Genomic DNA, 23,466 nt, shown 5'->3' on the forward strand with positions numbered 1-23,466 from the left:
TAATTCTTTTGTAATTATTTATTGATAACTTTTAAATTTGTGAGATATAGACTTCTTTGATTTGCTAGTTGCCACTTGCCAGTTAGGAATAGTAAAATAAGGAACAATCAAACTGAGTTATGTCACCAAACAGCTCCCAACAAGTTGTCTTGTAGTGTGTGTAGATATATATATATATATATATATATATATATATATATATAATGTATATATATAGAATATATATATATATTTGGCATTTAATTTGCATCACTTGTCAACAAAATAGTAGTGGTGAACAGAGACTCTCCAAAATAGTTGTCAGTTCCTCTAAAAATAACGATAGTTATCTCATTCGTGTCAGATTCTTCAAAAATATGTTACTTTTGAAGGAACTAATACACATTCATCAACATTTTTGAAGACTCCGAGTGACGGACCAGAGCCTTAAAATGACAAGTACAGAATAATGACAATGTTATCAAACTCAGATATACAAATGATGTTATAGAAACATCTTTATGATGAGTTACTCATACTACAAAATATTTACAAGACCAAAGCAACAAGAAAACATCTATGCACATTATTACCACTATATATTAACAGTATCAAGTTTGAGTCGAAAATGACTAAAACAAATGAAAGAGAACAGCTTCTCAAATACATAATAGTGAGCAAGCTAAGCTAGATAACAGAAATGATACAAATGTTGCAGAAATTCGAAGCAGTTCAATCGAAATAAAATACCTCATATCCAGTTCTTTGGCGTTACAAAAGGTTTGCCTGGCTTGGATGTAGTCACTGTGCCTGGACTGCTGTTTAAGGTATGGCATGAACCACCTGCCAGCATTGCCATCAAACTTCCTCCGTGCACTCTTCCTTCGGAAACTGATGATGAGCTTCCACCTAGTGACATACTTGCGTGATTGAATCCAAAATAGTTCCAACCGGTAGATGTCAAAACATTACTACCTGTGTTCATAATATCGATCTCCTTCATCTTCCCGGGATTTAGGGGTGTTGAATCCAAGGTCGCAGCCCCTAGAGTATCACCACCACCATGAACGCGTTTGTCTTGCTCCAGGGCACCATGAGATTCAACAAGTCCACTCTTCCCTTTTGCAAATGAGTCACAAGTACTATCATTTTGGCCGAATCCGGAATCAGGTTGACCCCAAGAACATCTTTTTCCGCTGCCATGCGCCTTGCAGAAATCAGTGCTTCCCTGAGCACTTTTTGTACAGTCTACGAACTTGCATCTTTTACCACCACCGTGACGCACACAGTAATTTGTCCGGCCCCTAGCACTCTTGGAGCACTCTGGTACAGCACATCTCTTACCACCACCATGTTTAACACAGAAGAGAGTCCCTCCGTGAACACTCTTTGGGCAAATCCCACCTCCTTCAAATGAACATCTTTTACCTCCACCATGACCCTTACAGAAAGGTGTGCTCCCCTCTGCGCCCTTATTGCACCCTTCAAATGTGCAACGTTTCCCACCACCGTGGCCTTTGCAAAACATGGTGCTTCCTTGTGCCCCTTTAGAGCACTGGGGGTACTGACACCGCCGGCCACCTCCATGTGAAATGCAAAAGCCAGAGAGTCCTTCAGCACTTCTCGTGCAGTTCTCTTCCAGGCATCTCTTGCCCCCACCATGTCTAATGCATAATCCGGACTTCCCTCTGGCAGCACGGGTGCAGCCTTCATGACTGCAACGGCGTCCACCCCCATGTGCAATGCAGAAACCAGTGCGTCCTTCTGCACTCTTGGTACAATCAAGGAATTTACACCGCCGACCACCGCCATGGGCTTTACAGAAGGCAGTTCGACCTTCAGCTCCCTTGTGGCAGTCTGGTTTTTGACACCTACGTCCTCCACCATGGGCAATGCAAAAGCCGGAAGCACCCCTTGCTCCTTTAACACAATCCTTGAACTGACATTGTTTGATGACACTGTTGCGTTGCTGCTTCTTTGTTCCGGAAGTACAAGTGACTGAGCTATTTTGATTTGTTACTATACTTGTGGAAGGATCACGAGAGACTGAAGATGGCTCAATTTCTTTTGTCACCTGTTTCGAGAAGTAACTAGACCCTTCGTCCTGTGGCACATGTAACGGATGAAAAATGCTACTGGTCTTCCAATGAGAAACCGCTGATACTTCATGAGTCTGACGAACTCCACCAAAACCATGTGGCACCTTTATGACACTTTGTGGTGAAGTGGAAGTCAGATGCAAACTGGTAACATCAGATTCAGCAGCACTACTGGAAAGACTCAATTCCAGATCAATTGCAGGCCCTTCATCAAGTACTCTTGGATCAGAGCTAATCACACTTTTTGGCCTTAGTTTCTTATCATTGGCCAGATAAAGACCGAAGTCCACCTCCAAGTCCATTGAGGACTCGCCAATTTCTTTCGCTGGAGATATTGAGGTATATACAATGCCTGAACTCCACTTACTTTCCGAGGCACTTGATGAATGGCCTAATCTTAGACACAAAGATGAACCAATTTGCTGATCAACAGATCCACGAATCAAGCTCCAATTGTGTTTTATTTCCTTTGTGGCAGGGAATAAAGGCATTAAGGACCCAACGGAATCAAGTTGCAGGGTGGTATTAGCACAATCAGCACCTTCAGCTTCAGCTCCGTTTACTCGGATAGAATCTCCCATACTCTTGGATGTATTCGATGAAGGGTTTGCAGCAAACCCCAAATAGTGGAATCTGGAGTCCATTACCAAATACTAGGATGCAACACTCCTATTGAACCAAATCTCAACTGCAATTTGCAAAAGAACAGACGCCTCTCTTCCGGCCTAAAAATTAGTTAGTAGCTAAACTAAGGTTAGATGTGTCAAAAAGAGCACATCCCACCCCCGCTTACGAATCCAGAAGTATCCTTTCTATCCATTAGATATCAAACTTTACACCAAGTTCTTGTAAACAGCAACAATGGAGTAAAACTTTGCACTGAGTCAAATCTTCAGCAACACATCATGATAAACAATCATCCTGTACCACATTGAATTCCATTAAAAAGCATATTTCAGGTCACTCACCCACCGCACAGAAGACAGAAAGTCAAGAGAATATGAAAAGGAAAGATTTAGCAGATGTAAACCAGAATAACAAGATCATTTTTAAGCAAACAGAGTATGTTTTCGAGAAAATTACGTAGAACGATTTGACTTCTCTCCCCCCTTCCCCTGCTAACCATGCAAGATTCTTCTTGCTAATTTGACCAAAAGAAAAAATTTTCCTCTTTTATTTTCCTCAACTTTCTATATCAGCTATTGTTTCATTTGTTTCGGGTATTGCTGTTATCTGTTGTTGTTACTATTCTTTTCTCCACTATTTTGGCTCCTTTACTACTGTATTTCCTTTTCTTACTAATTGTTGTAATTCTTTACTCAACCGATGGTCTATCAGAAACAATCTTTCTACCTTTAGTAGGTAGGAGTAAGGCTGCACATGCACCACCTTCCCTAGACTCAATTGTGGGTTACATTGGGTATGTTGTTGTTGCTGTTTCCTATTTCTGCTATAAGTTCGTACGGACAAAGATCATATACTCAGAAGCAAGCATTCCAAACACTTTCAGCTCTTCCCATGTAAACAAGAAAGCCCGGACCATTCTAGTTTCAAACTTCTAAACCTCAGGAAGAACCATACAAGTGGCTAGCTACACACATGGAGCTAAAAGCGAACAGACACTTTGTTTTACTAATCTATAAATCAAGCAATTCTTTTTTCAGTCTATGACTCTATATAACAGCATTTGTTTTTCAGTCAAAGTTCAAAGGTGAAAAGGTACTGAAAAGCTCCTTGTCGGGTTTTTAAACGCAAAATGCAATTAAAGTGTGATTTAGTGAAACAAGACACGTTATGTATATGATTGTATATTTCATCTTTACTTTTGGAGTAAGCTTGAATACTTATGGTAAACTAGGGTAATTATGAGTATACCTCCTTCCTATAAATCACATTGAAAATTGACCTAAGCTAAAAAAAACACTTTGTCCTACGCCACAAGGAACTGATTTATTAGCATTAAAACTTTCGATCATATTAAAGCTTGATAAGATTACTGTCCGAAATAATAGAATCACAGAACTACAAGGATATCAACTAAGACATACTTAGCAAAGCAGAATATGAAGAAGAAATATGAATTTGTCCACTTACACAAATAGGATTCTTCACTAAACCTCATTTCATGTTCTACCATACTAAAGAATCGTGTTGCTTTGCGCACTCTTTCCTTCTTGCTCGTTTAAATCCAACAAAAAATAAAAAATCAGCCAAACTAATTGAAACCAGGCAGAACACTCCAGATTCAATTCCTTCTTTGCTTTCCCACCTCAAGACTGCACAACAGAAGAAGAAAAATGAGGGGAAAAAGAAAGGAATTTCAAATGCCCCAAATACAAATATTATAGAAGGAAATTAAACATAACCAAGAGAGAACCAATACAGCTATCTAGTTTTCTCTTGATTAGTATAACTTACAAATTACTTGAACCGAGGGTCTTTCGGAAAACAACATCTCTGCCTTCACAATGTAGGGGTAAGGAATCGTAAACACCATCCTCCCCAGACCCCACTAGTGGATTACACTGGGTATATTCTTGTTGTAGTAAGACTTAATCGAAGAAAAATTGCAACACAAGGATAACAATTTTAAGAGCAGACCCTAGTTGTAAAAGATATTTTTTTTGAGAAAGTTAACATAAGTTGTAAAAGATATTTCAATCCAAGTTAAAACAGCGAAATGAGGAGTAATTGTTTAAACAAACTAGCTCCCTATCAGAGTTCAACATTCCAAATTCAACCACAATTTCCACCTTTTCCTTTCTAAAAAAAAATTACAGATCTGAGAGTACAAAATCTGAAACAGCAATCAAATCTGTGAAAAAATGTTGCAAAAAATTCAAATAGACAAAATAGAGCTTGAACTTAAAATACATCAGGAGAAAGATTTGAAGGCCTAACTTCTGAAAAAATAAATTCAATCCGAGTAAAAACAAGCAAATTGATGAAAAATTGCAAAAATATACTAGCTAATAAGTAATAACCATATTCTCAAAGTTCAAGCTTACAAATTTCACCTAAAAATACCATCTTTTTCTTTCTTAAAAATAACACTTGCAAGTACATAGCTCAATTAGGATGGTGATTCGAAAATACAACTGCTAAAAGATGTCCAAATCCAACTAAAAACAACAAAGCAATTAAAAATTTGCTAAAATAGACGGGGCAAAGTTCAAGATATTATATTCAGCTAAAAATTAAACCTTTTTTTCCCTTCCTTCAAGAACAGCAACAATAAAAACAAATCCAATGTAATCCCACAAATGGAGTCTAGTGAGGGTGGTGTGTACGCATTCCTTACCCCCACCTTGTGAAGGCAGAGAAACAAGACCCTCGGCTGAAGTACTTCTTTTCTTTTCCTCAAAGAAAAGAAACTTGCAAGTGCATAGCTTTATTATACAATCCCAACTAGATTCTGATTTAGGGTAGTTAGATAAGTGGCATGGCTCAAATGAAGGAGCTATTCAATAAGCAAACCAATCACGAGAAATACAATACAAGAAATCTGGGACACCATGTTCCTAAAATCAAACAGAGAGAACAAAAAACTTGAAAGTTAGATTTCTTTTAACAAGGAAAACCCACAGCCGCTACCTGCTCCTACGCAATAGTTCGCAAACCACACAAAAAGATAACCCAAGCCCGGTGCAACGAGCTCGAACCAAAAGGCAAACCGCTTGCTTTTGAAAAGGTAGATTATAGATTCAAGAAAGTACCTTTACATTAGGGGACTTACTTTAAATACAAATGACTAGTTCTCCATAAACCCCAGATAGGAATTCTATTAAAAATCTCACCTTTTTCTTTCTTTAAAAACAAAAAATCTTACAAACATGGGTCAATTAGCTAACCCCAAGTCCCAACTAGTTTCAAAGTACTTTAAATACAAATGACTAGTTCTCTATAAACCCCAGATAGGAATTCTATTAAAAATCTCACCTTTTTCTTTCTTTAAAAACAAAAAATCTTACAAACATGGCTCAATTAGCTAACCCCAAGTCCCAACTAGTTTCAAAGTGAACAAGTTATCAATAAGCAAAACCAATCAAGATAACACAACAGAAACAAGAAAAAATCAAAATTCAATATTTATGCCAACATGTTCCAAAATCAATACAGAAAAGAAACAAATTCAAGAAAGTACCTTTACATTAGGGGACTTACTTTAAATACAAATGACTATATCTCTATAAACCCCAGATAGGAATTCTATTAAAAATCTCACCTTTTTCTTTCTTCAAAAACAAAAAATCTTACAAACATGGCTCAATTAGCTAACCCCAAGTCCCAACTAGTTTCAAAGTGAACAAGTTATTCAATAAGCAAAACCAATCAAGATAACACAACAGAAACAAGAAAATCAAAATTCAATATTTATGCCAACATGTTCCAAAATCAATACAGAAAACAAACAAATTCAAGAAAGTACCTTTTCAGGAGGAAACTTCTTTTTTTTTTGATAATTTTTGCAGGTGGGGTTTGTTTCAAAACCTCAGAAAGTATGTGTAAAGTGAAATTGAGAGAAAGAAGGAACTAGGGCTTATATGATTTCAGCAGCCAACAAGGGAGAGACAAACAAAATGAGCACATTATGTGTATAGTAGGTATATATACATATATGTAATCTGACATGTACCTATAAAGTACCTTGTCATTAGGATCCAAATGTTGACTTATTATTACTATTAATCACAAGATTTTGCGATATCGATTAATACGAAGTTTAAGAAAATAAAAAGAGATGTATTAAAATATTATTTAATTATATAATTTAAATATATCATGTAAAAAATTAGTGCCGAGTGGAAGGGCCATTGCTCAATGGATAAAAATTACTCTAGGAATAACAGGTTGATCTTCCCCAAGAGTTCACATCGATGGGAAGGTTTGGCACCTCGATGTCGGCTCTTCGCCACCTGGGACTGTAGTTTGTTCCAAGGATTGGGCTGTTCGCCCATTAAAGCGTACGTGAGCTGGGTTCAGAACGTCGTGAAACAGTTCGGTCCATATCCGGTATGAATGTTAGATCATTGAGATTCATGAAAAATAAATAAATTGAAACAGATGAAGTATAACATCATGTCTCCCTTATTCAGTAAGTTATTTCTTCATATTAGAATATTTACATTTCTCCTCTTTATATGTTCGAAAGTTATTTCAGACACACTTTAATTATTTTTCTATCACTATCATTATTTTATCTTAAATATATTTATTTCTGATCTTATCTCTCTTGATTTTTCATTACGTCTCTTTACTCATTCCTATTATGAATTTATCTTTTACGACAAAAACTATAAATAAAAGGACTCAAAGGAGATAAGTACTCTACAAATCTACCTGAATTCATATTCTCTCCGTTTCAAATAGAATGACTTCCTTTTCTTTTTAGTTTATTTCAAAAAGAATGATCTCTTTATTTTTTTCGTAATAATTTTTCACGTGGTATGTTTAGAACCACAAAATTAAAGAATAATTTTATATATTTAACATAAATTTAATTTAGAATCACATAATTAAAAAAAAATCATTTTTTTAAATTTCATATCAATTCAAACTAAATTATTTTTTATGAAACGCATTCATTGTGATTTAGAGTAAAACTATACAAATAATTAAATATATGATTTCCTTTTGATGAGTGGAAAGGTCAAGTGGAGTTATAGTGTTGCAGACAAAAGACACATGTGACACACAACGTGTCCACCTTTTGACAATTAACGATTGATTGATGGATGATTAAAATTATGCAATTATTAATAATTTAAACACTAATTACATTAAAAAAAATTGGTTATGAAATAACAATGTGTTTAGAATTTTAATTTTTTAAAAATTTTGATTCTTATAATAATTGATTCGTACATTTAATATTCAATTAATAGATAAATGTTGAAATTAATCATGTTATACTTTATTTTAAAAGGAGAATAGTAATATTGTAATACAAATATAATACAATATATGAATAATTAAATGATAAAATAAGTAAAAGATTTCAAAATTTGTGAATATTCATAAACAAAGTAATCAAAGTTAATGTGTATTTAAGTAATCGAAAGTTAAACAACTAATAAAATGTATCCATAGTTGTTGAACTAAATAAACCCCTTAGTTATTTAATATTTTTCTATCAAGTATAAAATAATATATAAATTGATTAGCATAAACATATTTTAATTATGTAGGACTATAAAACGATAATTAAACTTTGTATTTAGTGCGCCTAATTTATAAAACTAACAAACTGAGCTACTAAGCATAATATAAGCTATGCTAGTATTAATTTTAATACATGAAGAATTCTATTTATAGCCATCAATCAAGTACTTAATTTTTTTTTCTCAATTGCTTATCAAATTTATTTTTAACTAAAGGTTTTGAATTTGATTTTTGAATATAATTTTACCCCTTGCACAAAATTTTATAGCACGAATTTGAATTTAACCGAGTTTTGATATATTATTTAACTTTTTATTTGATATTTGATATTTATATTAAAGTTAGACTATGTTAAATTCACGCAATGAAAAAAATATATATATTCATAACTTTAATCCGAATGAAAAATGAAAAAACACATAAATAATTTATTAATCAATGTTTGAATTCGTCATATTCAATAAAAAGTTGGCAGCGGCTCGACCCCGTTTAGTGGTGCCCTCCTTGACTTTGATAATTATTATTTAATTTTTATGCTATATTAAAATTTAATATAATTTAAATTTTTATAGATAAAATGATTAATTTTTTTTTTATAAAGATAAATTTTTGAAATTAGTAAACTATCATTATTAGAGAACCATTAATTTTCAATAAAAATTCTGATGAGTTTTTCCTTTAAAATTCGGCTCGTGAATGATATTTTTAGTTACTTATAATTATTTATCAACAAGGTGAATTTAGAGCATTTTTTTTTCCAAATTTTTATTTTTGAAATTCAAAAAAAATAAATAGAAAGATATCTTTCTTAAATTAAAAGGAGGGATTTTTTTTTTTTAAAAAAAAATTTGGTAAAATCATAGCAAAAAAGATGAACCCTTGAGTTTAATATTCTTTTGTTCCTTCAATCTATGAACCACTCTATGTTGGCACATTTGCAGTATTCTTTTTCTTCGATGACCATGCTTTTGAATTTCAGAAATTAAATTCTTTTTTCGTATTTAATCTTTAGAGATTTCAAAAATAAATGCATATATAAACTCGTTCATTCTTTTTAAATATGAGAACGATGTTTGAAATCCAATTAGAATAATATAGCGTTTCAAAAAACATGTCATCTCAATATTCTTTGCTATGATACACAACTTCCACATATAGTTATTATTTAAACACTTTATTCCTTTTTCTTTTCTTACTATAGACATTATTTAATGAATCGCACAAAAAAGATATCATTAATTTTATTTGATACTAATGGATGTATTATTATTTTTAATTAAAAAAAACTAGTTATGGGGGCTATTATATTCATTTTCCATTAGAGTGAAATAAAGAATAATCATTTCCTTACTTTCAAAATGTAACCACTTATGTTGCTCAGACTCTTAAAAAAATATCGACGGTAGTATTGCCAGACCCTCCCAAAATAGTGTATTTTCAAAAAATTCGATACGGATACCATAACATTTATAAAGAGTCGAAGCAACACGACTTCAAAGAAGCTTGAAGATTTTGCAGCTTTACTTACAACAGAAAAGACAGAAGGAAAAACAAGAGAAATGAGCAAATCTAATAAACCAATAGTCATCTGTTACTGTACAAACTAACTGTAACTACAACTTTATCCTATTTTTCGTGTTACCTCCTATCAGACATTAGAAGGATCAACGGTATTCTCACTTAGAGCCTGTTTGGCTCAGCTTAAAAGTTGGTCAAACTGACTTAAAAGCTGGTTTTTGACTTATTTAGCTGTTTGGCAATACTCAAAATAACTTATTTTAAGTTAAAAAGAACTTATTTTAAGCCAAAAATTAAAAGCTGGGGTAGGGGTGCTTTTTCTTTTTTAGCTTATAAGCTGTTTTAAGTTGACCACATTTTTATCTTTTTGCCCTTAATATTTTTATACAATCTCCAAATTATCCACATAACCCTAACATCTCTTTCTTTCATTTTTCCCTTTTCACGTTTGGCATAACAACTTCAGCACTTTTATCCAAACGCATAACTGCTTATTTTAAAAATAAGTTTCAGCACTTTCAAAAGTACTTTTTTAAAGCTGCTTTTATTAAGCCCATCCAAACGGGTCCCTTACTATCTACATAACTCGAACATTTAAACCTACCTAGTGTTTTTTTAGTCTGAATCACTATTTCCTTCTGTTAACTCTCCATCCTTCAATGAATTGATTGAATCTTGCGATAACTCGCTTTGATACTGTTGCACAACCAAAACTGATGCTGTAGTTGAAAATTCGGAAAAAGTTAACAAGTTACCTAAAGGACCTAATTCTGGACAATCACTCTTTATATCCAATGCTAATACTACTTGACCCTCAGACATTCTTCCAACAAGGAACAGATTACATCGCTTATATGCACGAATTAATTCTGTAGTCCCTGCAGCGTCCTTTACTAACTTCTCTTCATATTTGATCGAGCTGTTCTTAGAAAGTTTGTGTTTTAAGTCGTTAAGCAACTCTTCATCCTTGGATTGAGCCTCGGGGCTATAAGTTTGATCGATATCTAAGGTGACACTCCTTCCAGCAACCTCGGGGTCAACTAGGAAACGAACCACGAGTAAGTTAATGCCAGGGTGCTCTGCCATACGCATACCATAAGCAAGTGCTTCACGATCATCATGACCCCCGAAGAACAAGATGGTTACTTGAAAATCAACATTGCTAGCAGATACATGAGATGCACCACCGAGTCCTCGGTCAACCAAGATACCAACTGAACAAGGTGCATGCTGAAGAACTCTCCTGTTCACATGCCTAAGATCATCTCTTGTGGTTACAAAATGTCCATCGATCCGTTGACGTTTATGGAATGGGAGAATTATCATGGCGACCCTTTTTCCTTCAGCACCAGCGATGATGTCTTCGTGCATGCTATTCATGGGAGAGATTGCAGTTGTTGGTCGAATAGAAACCTTACTAAGATGCTCAAAAGTCTCAAAAACAACAACAATTTGGTTAGAATCCGAAACCTCTCTTTTTTTCCAAAAAGGCAGTCCATTCTTTCTAGCCTTGTGGACCATTAGAATTGCTGAAGACCTTTCAGAAAGCTCCATGAGGTGCATTGCATACACGCGGAGTCCTTTCTTTGCAGTACCACGAGAAGCCTCGATGAGATTGATCATCGTGGGAAGACTCCTTGTGCTATGGAAACAGGTCAAGATTCGGAGTTGTTTGCTCGTGTCTTTCCTCTCAATCATTCTGTGCTTGTATTCGGTTGTAGCCAGTTTAGCTGGCTTGTACACTGATACTACTATAGGTGTTGTAATGAATGTAGTGACGAGTGCCATCAAAACGATAATGGAAAATGTTTGATCATTCAATACCTGCAAAATTGAACATACAAAGTAAATACGCGAAGTAAATTCAAAATCAATAAAAGTTTAATCGATCTAAATTGAACATACTCCTCTGTCTTTTCCAATGTTAAGGACAATTAGCTCCACTAGACCTTTAGTGTTCATTAAGAAACCAAGCATCACGGCCTCCTGAACAGGCATTTTGCACAAGAGCGAGACTAAAGTAGTGCCAACGATCTTACCAAAACACGATGTAAATATGACTAAAACAAGAAGACCCCATGATTGTGCCCCTTGAATAGTAGCTATGTTTGTTTTTAGTCCACTCGAGACAAAGTACAACGGAAGGAATAGACCAGAAACAAGATCCTCAACTTTTACCACTAGAGCACCAGAAAATGGCCCTTCCTTTGGTACAAGTACTCCAAGCACAAAAGCCCCAAATAGGGCATGAATACCAATAGTGTCAGTAACGAATCCTGCAGCCAACACGGCTCCAAGTGTCGCACAGACGTACAATTCATCAACCGGTTCACCCTCAGCACAACGTTTATCCATCCAGTTGAATATCGGAGGACCAATGACTAGGCAAAGCAAGACGAATCCAGTCCCACACAAAAGTACCCATACTGAAATAAGGGGTGAATTACTAGCACCTGAAAGGGAAATAGCAAGTGCAAGAAGAATCCAAGAAGCCACATCATTGATTGCTGCAGCAGACATGGCCATTTGACCAACGTCAGTCGTTAAAAGCTTGAGTTCAGCTAGGATCCGAGCCAAGACAGGAAAGGCGGTGATGGAAAGGGATATTCCCATAAAGATTAGAAAAGGGCCTTGGCTAACTCCTTTAGCAATAGTTCCTCTAAGAACACATGATGTGCCTATTCCCAATGTGAAAGGGAGGCTAATTCCTGCAAGGGCAATAATAAGAGCTTTCTTTCCAGTACGACGAAGATATCCTGGATCTAACCCGATCCCAACAAGGAAAAGAAAGAATAGGAGGCCAAAGTTAGCCAAAGTATCTAGTACTGTGAGGCTCCTTGGTGGAAATATTGCATTCAGATACTTCTGGTTCCGGCCAAGTGCAGATGGACCGAGTAGAATTCCTCCCTAACAAAATAGAGATCAATTTACAGTCAAACCTCTCTATAACAGTCATCCTTTATAACAAAATTTCACTTTAACGGCCTAGTTAGATCTTTTGGCATCCACTTTAATATATGTTATCTATAACACCATCTCGTTATAGCAACCAAAACATATCCAGACAAACGACATTGTTATAAAGAGGTTTGACTGTACACTGATAGTGTAAAATGGGAGAAAGACTTACTATAATCTCTGCAATGACACGAGGCTGTCTTAGAGGACTGAGAAGATAGGCGAGGACTCGAGTGAGTACAAGCACCAAACATATTTGTACAATAGCAAGTGGAAGTGCATAGTCCAATGGACTATCTCCTTGGAGTACTCCATTAGATGTAGCTTTCATAGGTGATGGACATTTTGTTATTGTAGTTGAAGCCATGTTTGAGCTTGATGAAAACAAACTCAGATCAACCAGAAAACATCATAATCTATCTCATTTTTCAATATCTGCACACCAAAAAAATCATGTAGAATCCAAAAATTAGATTTTTTTTTCGCTTTTTCTTTTGGCGCAACACACAAACATGCCATTTAACCTGTCCATCTATGTCCTTCAATTTTGACATGCACAAGTAAGTACTCACACACGTACCTACGTTGCATAATACATGCACGACGCTATGTAAGTTTCCACGAAGAATGCAAGTTGCCACATAGAACGCGTGTCTATTTGTTTTATTATTATTTTTTTCAAATTCACAATGAAACATAACTAAGCCGCGCTTATTTCAAAATAGTCAAAGGTTATTTCGAAAAAATGAATAATTTTTATGATCAAACATGTCTTTCCATATATAATTTTCCGGTGAAACGATTCATCATCGGCCCAACGCCACCACCCCAACCAAATCATTGCGCTCATTTCCTCTTCATATATATATATAGAGAGAGAGAGAGGAAGAGAGAGAAACCTGAATGCCGGAGAGTTTGGAAAAAGTTGAAAGGGGAGAAAATATACATTTTCAAAAACAATATATATCTCTGCAAAAAATTGCAGATGAATTAATAGCAAAGTCAATACACAATGAAGACAAAATGAGAGTTTTAGAGAGAGAGAATATATATATATATAGAGAGAGAAATATGGAGGAATGTGTGTTAAAGACTGCGATATAACACACGCCTTCCATTAACTGTTTGTTACTTAGAGATAAAAGATAATAATCTCGTGAAAAAATCTATGACTACCTTTATTTTATAGTATTTGATTTGAGAGGTATTAGCTAATCGTGAAGAATATTTATCTTTGATCATAATTTTCGTATTGTCAGATCCTTAAAAAAAATGCATTTTCGTATTGTCAGAATAATTTTAATAAATTTCCGAACAACAAAAGAACAGAAAGGAATAAAACAAAGGGAAATGAATTAACTCTAAATATGTTAAAGAGTACAAACTAATTGTGACTACTCCTATTTTTGCGTGTTACGTTTAAGAGAATCAACGGTATTCTCACTTACTATCTACAGAACTCGAACAGTTGAAATTTACTTAGTACTATCTCCTTCTGTTAACTCTCCATCCTTCAGTGAATTGATTGAATCTTGAGATAACTCGTTTCGATACTGTTGTACCACCAAAACTGATGCTGTAGTCGAAAACTCGGAACTAGTTAACAAGTTACCTAAAGAACCTAATTCTGGACAATCACTCTGTTTATCCAATGCTGCTGCAACTTCACCCTCAGATATTCTTCCAACAAGAAACAGATTGCATCGGTTATATGCACGAATTAATTCTGTAGTCCCTGCAGCGTCCTTTACTAACTTCTCTTCATATTTGATCGAGCTGTTCTTAGAAAGTTTGTGTTTTAAGTCGTTAAGCAACTCTTCATCATTGGATTGAGCCTCGGTGCTATAAGTTTGGTCCATATCTAATGTGACACTCCCTCCAGCAACCTCGGGGTCTACTAGGAAACGAACCACGAGTAAGTTAATGCCAGGGTGCTCTGCCATATGCATACCATAAGCAAGTGCTTCACGATCATCATGTCCACCGAAGAACAAGATGGTTACTTTGAAATCAACATTGCTAGCAGATACATGAGATGCACCACCGAGTCCTCGGTCTACCAAGATACCAACTGAACAAGGTGCGTGCTGAAGAACTCTCCGGTTCAATTGCCTAAGATCAGCTCTTGTTGTTTCCAAATGTCCATCAATCCTCTGATGCTTGTGGAACGGGAGGATTATCATTTCGACCCTCTTTCTCTCAGCACCAGCAATGATGTCCTCGTGCATGGTATTCATCGGAGAGATTGCAGTTGTAGGTTGGATAGACACCTTGCTGAGATTTTCAAACATCTCGAAAGCAACAATAATTTGATTAGAATCCGATGCCCCTTCCTTTGTCCAAAAGGCTATTCCGTTTTTTCTAGCCTTGTGGACCATCAGAATTGCTGAAGATCTTTCAGACAACTCCATAAGATGCATTGCAAAGACGCGGAGTCCTTCTTTCATTGCTGTACCACGAGAAGCCTCGATAAGATTGATCATTGTGGGAATGTTGTTCTTGCTATGGAAACAGGTCATGATTCGGAGTTGTTTGCTCGTGTCTTTCCTCTCAATTGTTCTGTTCTTATACTTGGTTATAGCTAGCTTAGCTGGCTTATACACGGATACCACTATAGGGCTCGTGATGAACGTTGTGAAGAGTGCCATCAGAACCATGATGGCAAATGTTTGATCATTCAGTACCTGCAAGATTGAACATTCGAAACAATGTAAGCTTACAAGAAGTAAATTCAAAACCGATAAAAGTAGTTTAGTCGATAGAAATGAAACGTACCCCTCTATCTTTTCCAATGTTGAGGACAATGAGCTCCACTAGACCTTTAGTGTTCATCAAGAAACCAAGCGTAACAGCCTCCTGAACAGGCATTCTGCACAATAGCGAGACCACAAAAGTGCCAACGATCTTCCCAAAACACGATGTGAATATGACTAAACCAAGAAGACCCCATGATTGTGCCCCTTGAATAGTGGCTACATTCGTCTTTAGTCCACTCGATACGAAGTACAATGGAAGGAATAAACCAGAAACAAGATCCTCAACTTTTTCCACCAGAGCAGCAGCAAAAGGCCCTTCCTTTGGTACAAGAATTCCAAGTACAAAAGCCCCGAATAAGGCATGAATACCAATTGCATCAGTAACGAATCCTGCAACCAGCACGGCTCCAAGTGTAGCACAGATGTATAACTCATCAACCGGCTTACCCTCAGGACAACGTTTAGCCATCCAGTTGAATATCGGAGGAACAATGACTACGCAAAGCAGGACAAATCCCGTTCCACACAGAAGTACCCATAGTGAAATAAGGGGTGAATGACCAGTACCTGAAAGGACAATAGCAAGTGCAAGTAGAATCCAAGCAGCCACGTCATTCACGGCTGCAGCAGACATAGCCATTCGACCAACATCAGTCGTTAAGAGCTTTAGCTCAGCTAGAATCCGAGCCAAGACAGGGAAGGCAGTGATAGAAAGTGCTACTCCCATAAACACTAGAAAAGGGCCTTGACTAACACCTTTAGCAATAGTTCCTCTGAGAATGAATGAAGTCCCTACTCCTAATCCAAAAGGGAGGCTAATCCCCGCGAGGGCAATACTAAGAGCTTTCTTTCCAGTACGACGAAGAGACCTTGGATCTAACTCGAGCCCAACAAGGAAAAGAAAGAAGAGGAGACCAAAGTTTGCTAAAGTATCCAACACTGTGAGGCTCCTTGGTGGAAATATTGCATTCAGATACTTTGCGTTTCGGCCAAGAGCAGATGGACCAAGTAGAATTCCTCCCTGCCAAAATCAAGATCAATCTACAGTCAGACTTCTCTATAACAATATTTCAGCATAACGTCCAATATAAGTTTTAAACCGATTTTCCATGTTACATTATATGAGTGTAATAACATCTCGCTATAACAACCAAAACATATACAAGACAAACAAAGTACACTAGCAAGTAATGTTACTTCCATACAACACTTAACTAAGTTGATATTTCTACGACATGTTAAAATACACTGATAGTATAGAATGGGAGAAAATAACTTACAATAATCTCAGCAATGACGCGAGGTTGTCTTAGAGGACGGAGAATATAGGCGAGGACTCGAGTAAGTACAAGCACCAAGCATATTTGTACAATCGCAAGAGGAAGTGCATAGTCCAATGGATTATCTCCTTGGAGTATTCCATTAGATGTAGCTTTCATAGGTTTTGGACATGACATTGTTGTAAAATCGTTCGTGTCACTGTCAGAAACAGATTTAAGATTTAATAAAAACGTAGTCTAGCGTCACATTAAATTGTTTGTATTTTTTTTTTACTATATGAATTTAGCTAGTAAGTCTATTTATAATAACAGTACGGAACCTAGTTTGATTAGATATCGGAAAACTTTTGACTGCAAATCCTATTTAGATATATAGATTATATATCTAATCCTAAACAATTTTGGTTTCTTAATAAGTAATTATAGAATTTTAAGGGTTAGGGGCAAAAGAGAAAATAACAAATGGTGAAATTATCGTAAGTTTTTCATGACGTGCAAATAATGGTAAATATTATCAGTCTCAATTATTTATTTTTTTACCAATTTGTCACAATTTCTGTGTCATTATTTTATTTTATATTAGTCAATTTGAAAAAGAAAATTTTTCTATATATGATAATGCGTATATCTTAATCAATTTTTTTTTTAATAATAATTTAACTTTAAACTTATTATTTCAAAAATCAAATCAAATAAGTAAATACACAAAAAAAGTTAATGGAAATTTCACATAGTCAATTTTAAAGAATGATTATTATTCATATTTAAGTAAGTAATAATTTAATTACTTAAAAATATTAATGTTATCTAGTTATATACATATTTATGATTTATTTTTAATTATAAATTTTAAAAGTTTTTTTTTTTCTTATCGTTTCCTGTCAACCATTCCTCACATAAATTTGAATGATGGAAGGACCCCACTTTCCCACTCATTTCATTTTCATAATGTTTTATTAGTTTACATTTTAATATATTTTTGAATAATTTTTTTTGTTTATTTACTAAATACTAGAAAATAAGTCAAAAAACTCTTTAGAAAAAATTTCTTCTTGTACTAATAAAATATTTCACATATATACGATATAATTTTCCGACGATAATATTGATATATACGATATAGTTTTCCGATGATAATATTGATGACCTGCAAACACATATTTCTTATATAGAGAGAGGGGAAAAGGGGAAAAGAGAGAAACCTGAATGCTGGAGAAAGTTGAAAGTGGGAGAAATATCTGCACACTAATTTTTTCTTAATATTTATTTGGTATTGAGCAGCTTTATTTATTATGAAAAAACAAATGAAGACAAAGGAGATGAGAGAAAAACTCTCTTTTCTAAAGAGTGTGATGAAATTGATAGCAAAGTCAATTCACACAACCCCCTTCCATTTTTATAGAGCCATGTATTTGGCATGCTCACGATGGTTAGGAGTTAAGTTATTCATGTAAATATATCGAACAATTCCTCGAGTAGCATACATTTAACTACACATTACACAGAGGGATATTACTCACAATAACTTTATATCTCAACCGATAAATCAAGCTTATTGACATACATTATACTGCAAAAAATTGCCCCAGCACAGAATCATCACTTAACACAAGTTTTGTTGCAATGCCCCTCCACCAAATGAAATAATCACAACAAAGCAAGACAGTTCCAGAATTGCAAAACAAGTCTTTTTGGAGAAAATAAAATAATAGTACACACGCAAAGCGATGGATGATGATTTGAATTCAGTCATTCGCCGATTCAGAATCCACACAGCGATGAACCAAGAGGGATAAATAGAGGAAAAGGTTCCAACTGCTCAAGCAGCAACCTGACCGAATAGGCACTTGCGGATCTGCAATATTTTCAGGACAGTAATAATATATAAGTAACTGATCAAACGAGACTCTTTCAGTGTACAAACACAAGAACAAACCTCTAAAGCAATCTTTCACAACCCCCTTCCCCACCGCGAAACAAATGGAGGAGCATACTTGTTCAGCGCATAAGGATAAAACTCTAAAGCAATCTCTTACAGCCCCACACCCCCAAAAAAATGGGTAAAATCTTGAAGTTCTCTCTTGCTGTCATCCCATCTGTATAAGGACTAAATATTCATCTCATTTTATTGGTTAGTATACTCTTGTCATCCACTCATTTCTTTTGATTCATCTTCCTTTATACTCTTGTCATTCATTCATTTTTTTTGATTCATCTTCCTTTAATTGTTCGTTCAATCCATCCTAACTGGTTCTGTTGCTGTTTATTAACACATTCGTGGTCTCAAGTCTCAATTAGCTTGTGACCTTAAACGGGTCAAGCACCAAAATTACCTCAAAGACATTTTATATTAATATTTAAGATTTCAGAAAGTCTCAACAAATATTACTCCCTCTGTCTCAATTTATGTGATACTTTTCATTTTTCGAGAGTCAAACAGTTTAAGTTTGACCGAAAATTTGTGCATGGAACCTTCAACTTTTTGAAATGAAATTTATTTGTAAAGTACGTAAAAGTACAATAATTGACAATTCAAAATAATTAAAAGATATATGAAAAATTTAAAGATAAACTTGTTTGAATCTCGAAATTCGAAAAGTGTAGCATAAATTGAGACGGAGGGAGTATTAAACAACTGACCGGCCCTCGACTCAGATTAACTAAATCTAGTGGACGAAAAATGATAGGGAGATGGCAGTGCAAATATTAAGCCACATAGCTAAGGGGTACAACATATCAATAAATTGAGCTGCAAGAAGCTATTCCATAGAGATCAATCATGAATAAGAAACAATAATCCTCTAAAATGCATATCAAGTTAAACAATGAACAATTTAAGACACTTTGTAACTCATCTGAACAATATTTTAAATAATAGGAGATGTATAGACAGCTAAAACTTGAGCAGTAGATCACGTACACTGGAGGAACGAAAATAAAAAAAATTGGCAAGACAAGACCACAGAAATCTGAGAAGTATGAAGGAAAGAGCAGAAGATAGTACCTCTGGTAGTTTCTTACGGAACACAACTTCCAATCTGGCATCAAGAGTGTTTTCACACACAATTTTCCCATCTCGAGAAGCTAACACCACTCCTCCGGAGCTGTGGGGATAAAGAGAGGTAGGTAGGTAAGAGGAGTTGAGTGATTTTTCAGAACGTTAATTTCTCCCAAAATCAATAACACTCAAAACAAGAGAAAGAAAGGAATGCAACCAACAGATACTCATGAAAGTAAGGTTGTAATAGAGCAGCTTACCAAGATGGACCATGCATATTATGATGTGATGGAGCAGGAGGAAGGTGGATTTCATCAACTATGATCTCAGGTTGATGGACATTTGCCTTCTCTGCGTATTCTTCCTTTACTCCCTCCAGTACATGTTCAACCAGGTGTACATCATGCTTCCGACAACGCAGAAGGACACAAGGCTCTTTAAGCCTAAGCAAACTCTGCAACAGAAAGAGTTGGTTTCAAATCATGCCTAAAGACTAAGCAATAATAAATTCAGTAAGCCATCCAGACACCATGAACAGTCCATCCAATTACAGTCACAAACAACATAAAAGACAAATTTTGTTGTTAATCATAGAATTAGGTTTGGTCATAGCACTCTAGACATTTAAATACTTGCAAAGAAGAAATTACACGCTTCATATACCATGAGGGTAAGAGCTACAATTTTAGATTCTGTTGAAGTTGAGCCTCAATTTTAGAAGTATCCAGAATGAAGGTAAGGTGCCAGCAAAAGTTCCTTTTAATAATATCCAATTATATTTTGGTATCTAAAACAATAACATGATTCCAATAGAGTCTTAGACTTAAGACCCGGTCCAAACTTGAAGCAAGAGATATCACAATTTTCATATTCTCATTCCATTGTAAATACAGTTAATGCCATAAAAAACAAATAAGGATACATTATCTGTCCCTAAAAGTTCAGATAACATGATGCTTATGGCCACATCAATAGATGACTAATATTGATCCACTTACACATTATATCTTCTATAACATTCCTACTCGGTTTCTAAGATCTCATAGTTCAATCATGAAGTCCAGAAAAAAGAAGATGTAAACATTGAGTAGATTAACGTCCATCATACCTGAACAATAAGATCATGCAGAAGCTTCTTATAACCGCCGTGGTGGTGATGAAGAATAGACTCTATGATGCCGTGCTCATGATGGCTAACATTTAAGAGCTCCTTTGCTGCTGCCTCCTTCATGGTGTTAACCAAGTCATCCTGAGCTTGAAGAACTTTGATTCGAGAGGCATTAAGTTGCATGGAGTACTCACTACAAGAATTACATTAAGAAGAAACTTTAAAGACCATGTCGGCCAATTGCAGTTCAAATTAGATAATTAAGCTGAATCACATATAATGTAATTTTCGCAAAACAATAGCAATTAAAAATTTAAATTTCAGACCTAGTTCAACATGATTTGGCTTGCTAAAGTCTACAGAAAAGAAAATCGCCAGGAAATCAACTTCAGACCAAATTTAACCATATGGCTTGTTCCAAAAAGAACTACTAAAAAAGGTATTAATATTTAATGGTAGCAGAGTACAACACTACAAAAGCTCCAAATTATACACAATGCTTGTACTTCAGAAGTACCCAGCAAAACCAACTGAAAAAGTACATCCATGATGTTCCAGACCAAGCATGAAAAACACAAGAAGAAACCTGGATATACTAAAACAGAAGGAGGTATTCTCGAGCTGCAAACTAAAATCTTAAGCTAAGACATCAAATAAAAGTAATTATTTTCATCCAAAATCAAGTAATAGCTAATATAGTTACGAAACAACAAATCAAATTCCTGTTACAGTCATAGTATTACTGATATCTTCTCTTCACATTTAGAGCACATCGGCATTTTGATGGCTGACAGAACTCAAATTGTAGTATTTGACCAGCAATCTGAATTCCCAAACATAAATTCAAAGAGCATTTTATTCAATCCAATTTGATGTAAAGCACAAAATAGTAACACAATGACAAACCAAAACAAATGAGAAAAAATTACATCTTCTTGCGAACATCCACTTGTTTCTCTTTGCGTTCGTACTCTTGTCTGATCTTCTTCTTCTCTGCTTCCACTAGCTGCAACTTCTCGATGTTGAATTCCTAAGAAATAGCCACATCCAAAGACCATTATTTCTCTAGTTACCTTAAAAGGGACTCCAAAAATAGGCAGATCCAACTATCTCTATCTGAATTGTCAGAAAAAGTTTCAACTCCAATTAAATACAAAAAAGTCGAAACTTTTTCTGACAATATATATAAATTTAGAACTTTTTACACTCGAACTACATATATAATCCAAAATTTCAAATAGTATGTATATCTTTACACTTATCATCACATTTCAGCAATTTTAAAGTTTGGATCCGTCACTGACTCAGAACTGGTTACAGAAATTAGATGGTCAAAACTTTTTGAGAAGTACAGATTTAAAACTTTTTAGACGAATCACATATATAATTGGAGATTTTATAAAGTACCATACACTTACAATTATTATAACAAAAATTAGTGACAATAGATCCAAATTTTAAGGCTTTTTATGAACCACATATATAATTCGAGATCATAAAAAAGTACCATATAATTACATTTATTATCACAAAAATTAGTGAGTGCAGCATAATTTACACACACCACTTGCCAAAAAATGTCATTTAGAACTTTATAGACTCTAACAACATATTTAATTCGAAATTTATTAAAAAACATACACCTTTACACTTATTATCACAAATAATAGTGTCTGCTTCACTATTCACACATATGACTTTAAATTTTGGATAAACCTCTAACAAAGAACAATGATAGATGCAGAAAATAGATAGTCAAAACATTCTGAAAAGTACACAGTTAAAACTTTTTAGAGTCAAAATACTTTCAAAAATATCGATAAGTACTATACTTTTACACTTATAATCACAAATAACACTCCGACTTCAAATTTTGGATCCGCCTTCGACTCAAAACAACGCTAGATGCAGAACTCAAATAGTCAAACTTTCTCAAAAGTGCTTTTTTAAGACTCTAACAACATAGATAACTCGAAATTTCTTATAAGTAACATATAATTTACCACAAAAATTAGTGATTACAACACTATTCACACTTCCCTGACTTCAAATTTTGGATCCGATTATGAATCGAAACAATGCTCAGTACAGAAATAATAAAATTGAAATTCAACACAGGTCTTACTTCTTCAGCAGAAACGGAAATCTCATTAGCTTTTTCTTCCGCTTCCTGACGGATGAATCGGACCATTTGCTGGATCTGCTTGGATACATCGGCGTCGTTCATTGTCGGAGCTGAGTTGGGTCAAAATCGGGTCAACGATGCGATCCGATTAAGGCAATTTCGGGTAATTTCTAGCAGAGATACAGAGGTTTTCGGAGAAGAAGACGACAGGTAAGAGAGCAGAGTTGACAGTTCACATAATTTGTAGTATCCGATCTATCTACCACATCTTTTATCAGAAATTCCATTAGTCACCCCAAAACTTCTTTTAAATACATTTAGGTACATTTTTGTTTCTTTTAATACATGTTGTTCCACAATGTATCGTATTATATTGTTTTAATGAATATAATATTTGGATAGATTGTATCATTTTGCGTTGTTACATAATGTTACATATCTATTATTTGAATGATAATTCTACAAAAAAGTAGGATACATGAT

General features: G+C 34.9%; 4 protein-coding genes across 5 annotated transcripts; all 4 read right to left on the reverse strand.

The window, feature by feature from the left end:
* Positions 1 to 446: 446 nt before the first annotated feature.
* LOC107029097 lies at positions 447 to 6,667 on the reverse strand. The gene is made up of 3 exons (XM_015230413.2): positions 6,508 to 6,667; positions 4,173 to 4,354; positions 447 to 2,999 (listed from the first exon to the last, which is right to left on the reverse strand). Exon 3 carries the CDS (start codon positions 2,720 to 2,722, stop codon positions 731 to 733), a length of 1,992 nt encoding a protein of 663 aa, XP_015085899.1. The 5' UTR covers positions 2,723 to 2,999; positions 4,173 to 4,354; positions 6,508 to 6,667; the 3' UTR covers positions 447 to 730.
* Positions 6,668 to 10,283: 3,616 nt separating this feature from the next.
* On the reverse strand, positions 10,284 to 13,730 carry LOC107028177 (cation/H(+) antiporter 18-like). Of its 2 annotated transcripts, XM_015229221.2 has the most exons (4): positions 13,616 to 13,730; positions 12,889 to 13,151; positions 11,664 to 12,665; positions 10,284 to 11,582 (listed from the first exon to the last, which is right to left on the reverse strand). In XM_015229221.2, the coding sequence occupies exons 2-4, from the start codon at positions 13,081 to 13,083 to the stop codon at positions 10,374 to 10,376; spliced, it is 2,406 nt and encodes an 801-aa protein (XP_015084707.1). In that variant the 5' UTR covers positions 13,084 to 13,151; positions 13,616 to 13,730; the 3' UTR covers positions 10,284 to 10,373. The 2 variants fall into 2 exon arrangements, with proteins under 2 accessions (XP_015084707.1, XP_027774740.1); XM_027918939.1 differs by lacking the exon at positions 13,616 to 13,730 and having other exon boundaries at positions 11,664 to 12,466; positions 12,889 to 13,055.
* Positions 13,731 to 14,119: 389 nt separating this feature from the next.
* Positions 14,120 to 17,040, reverse strand: LOC107027409 (cation/H(+) antiporter 18-like). The gene is made up of 3 exons (XM_015228581.2): positions 16,753 to 17,040; positions 15,492 to 16,493; positions 14,120 to 15,400 (listed from the first exon to the last, which is right to left on the reverse strand). Exons 1-3 carry the CDS (start codon positions 16,927 to 16,929, stop codon positions 14,192 to 14,194), a joined length of 2,388 nt encoding a protein of 795 aa, XP_015084067.1. The 5' UTR covers positions 16,930 to 17,040; the 3' UTR covers positions 14,120 to 14,191.
* A 1,139-nt stretch (positions 17,041 to 18,179) lies between these two features.
* On the reverse strand, positions 18,180 to 23,217 carry LOC107028699 (V-type proton ATPase subunit E-like). The gene is made up of 6 exons (XM_015229866.2): positions 22,984 to 23,217; positions 21,788 to 21,888; positions 20,859 to 21,051; positions 20,011 to 20,204; positions 19,757 to 19,856; positions 18,180 to 18,607 (listed from the first exon to the last, which is right to left on the reverse strand). Exons 1-6 carry the CDS (start codon positions 23,083 to 23,085, stop codon positions 18,572 to 18,574), a joined length of 726 nt encoding a protein of 241 aa, XP_015085352.1. The 5' UTR covers positions 23,086 to 23,217; the 3' UTR covers positions 18,180 to 18,571.
* Positions 23,218 to 23,466: the final 249 nt, after the last annotated feature.

The sequence above is a fragment of the Solanum pennellii genome, chromosome 8 (genome assembly GCF_001406875.1).
Source record: "Solanum pennellii chromosome 8, SPENNV200".
Taxonomy (NCBI): domain Eukaryota; kingdom Viridiplantae; phylum Streptophyta; class Magnoliopsida; order Solanales; family Solanaceae; genus Solanum; species Solanum pennellii.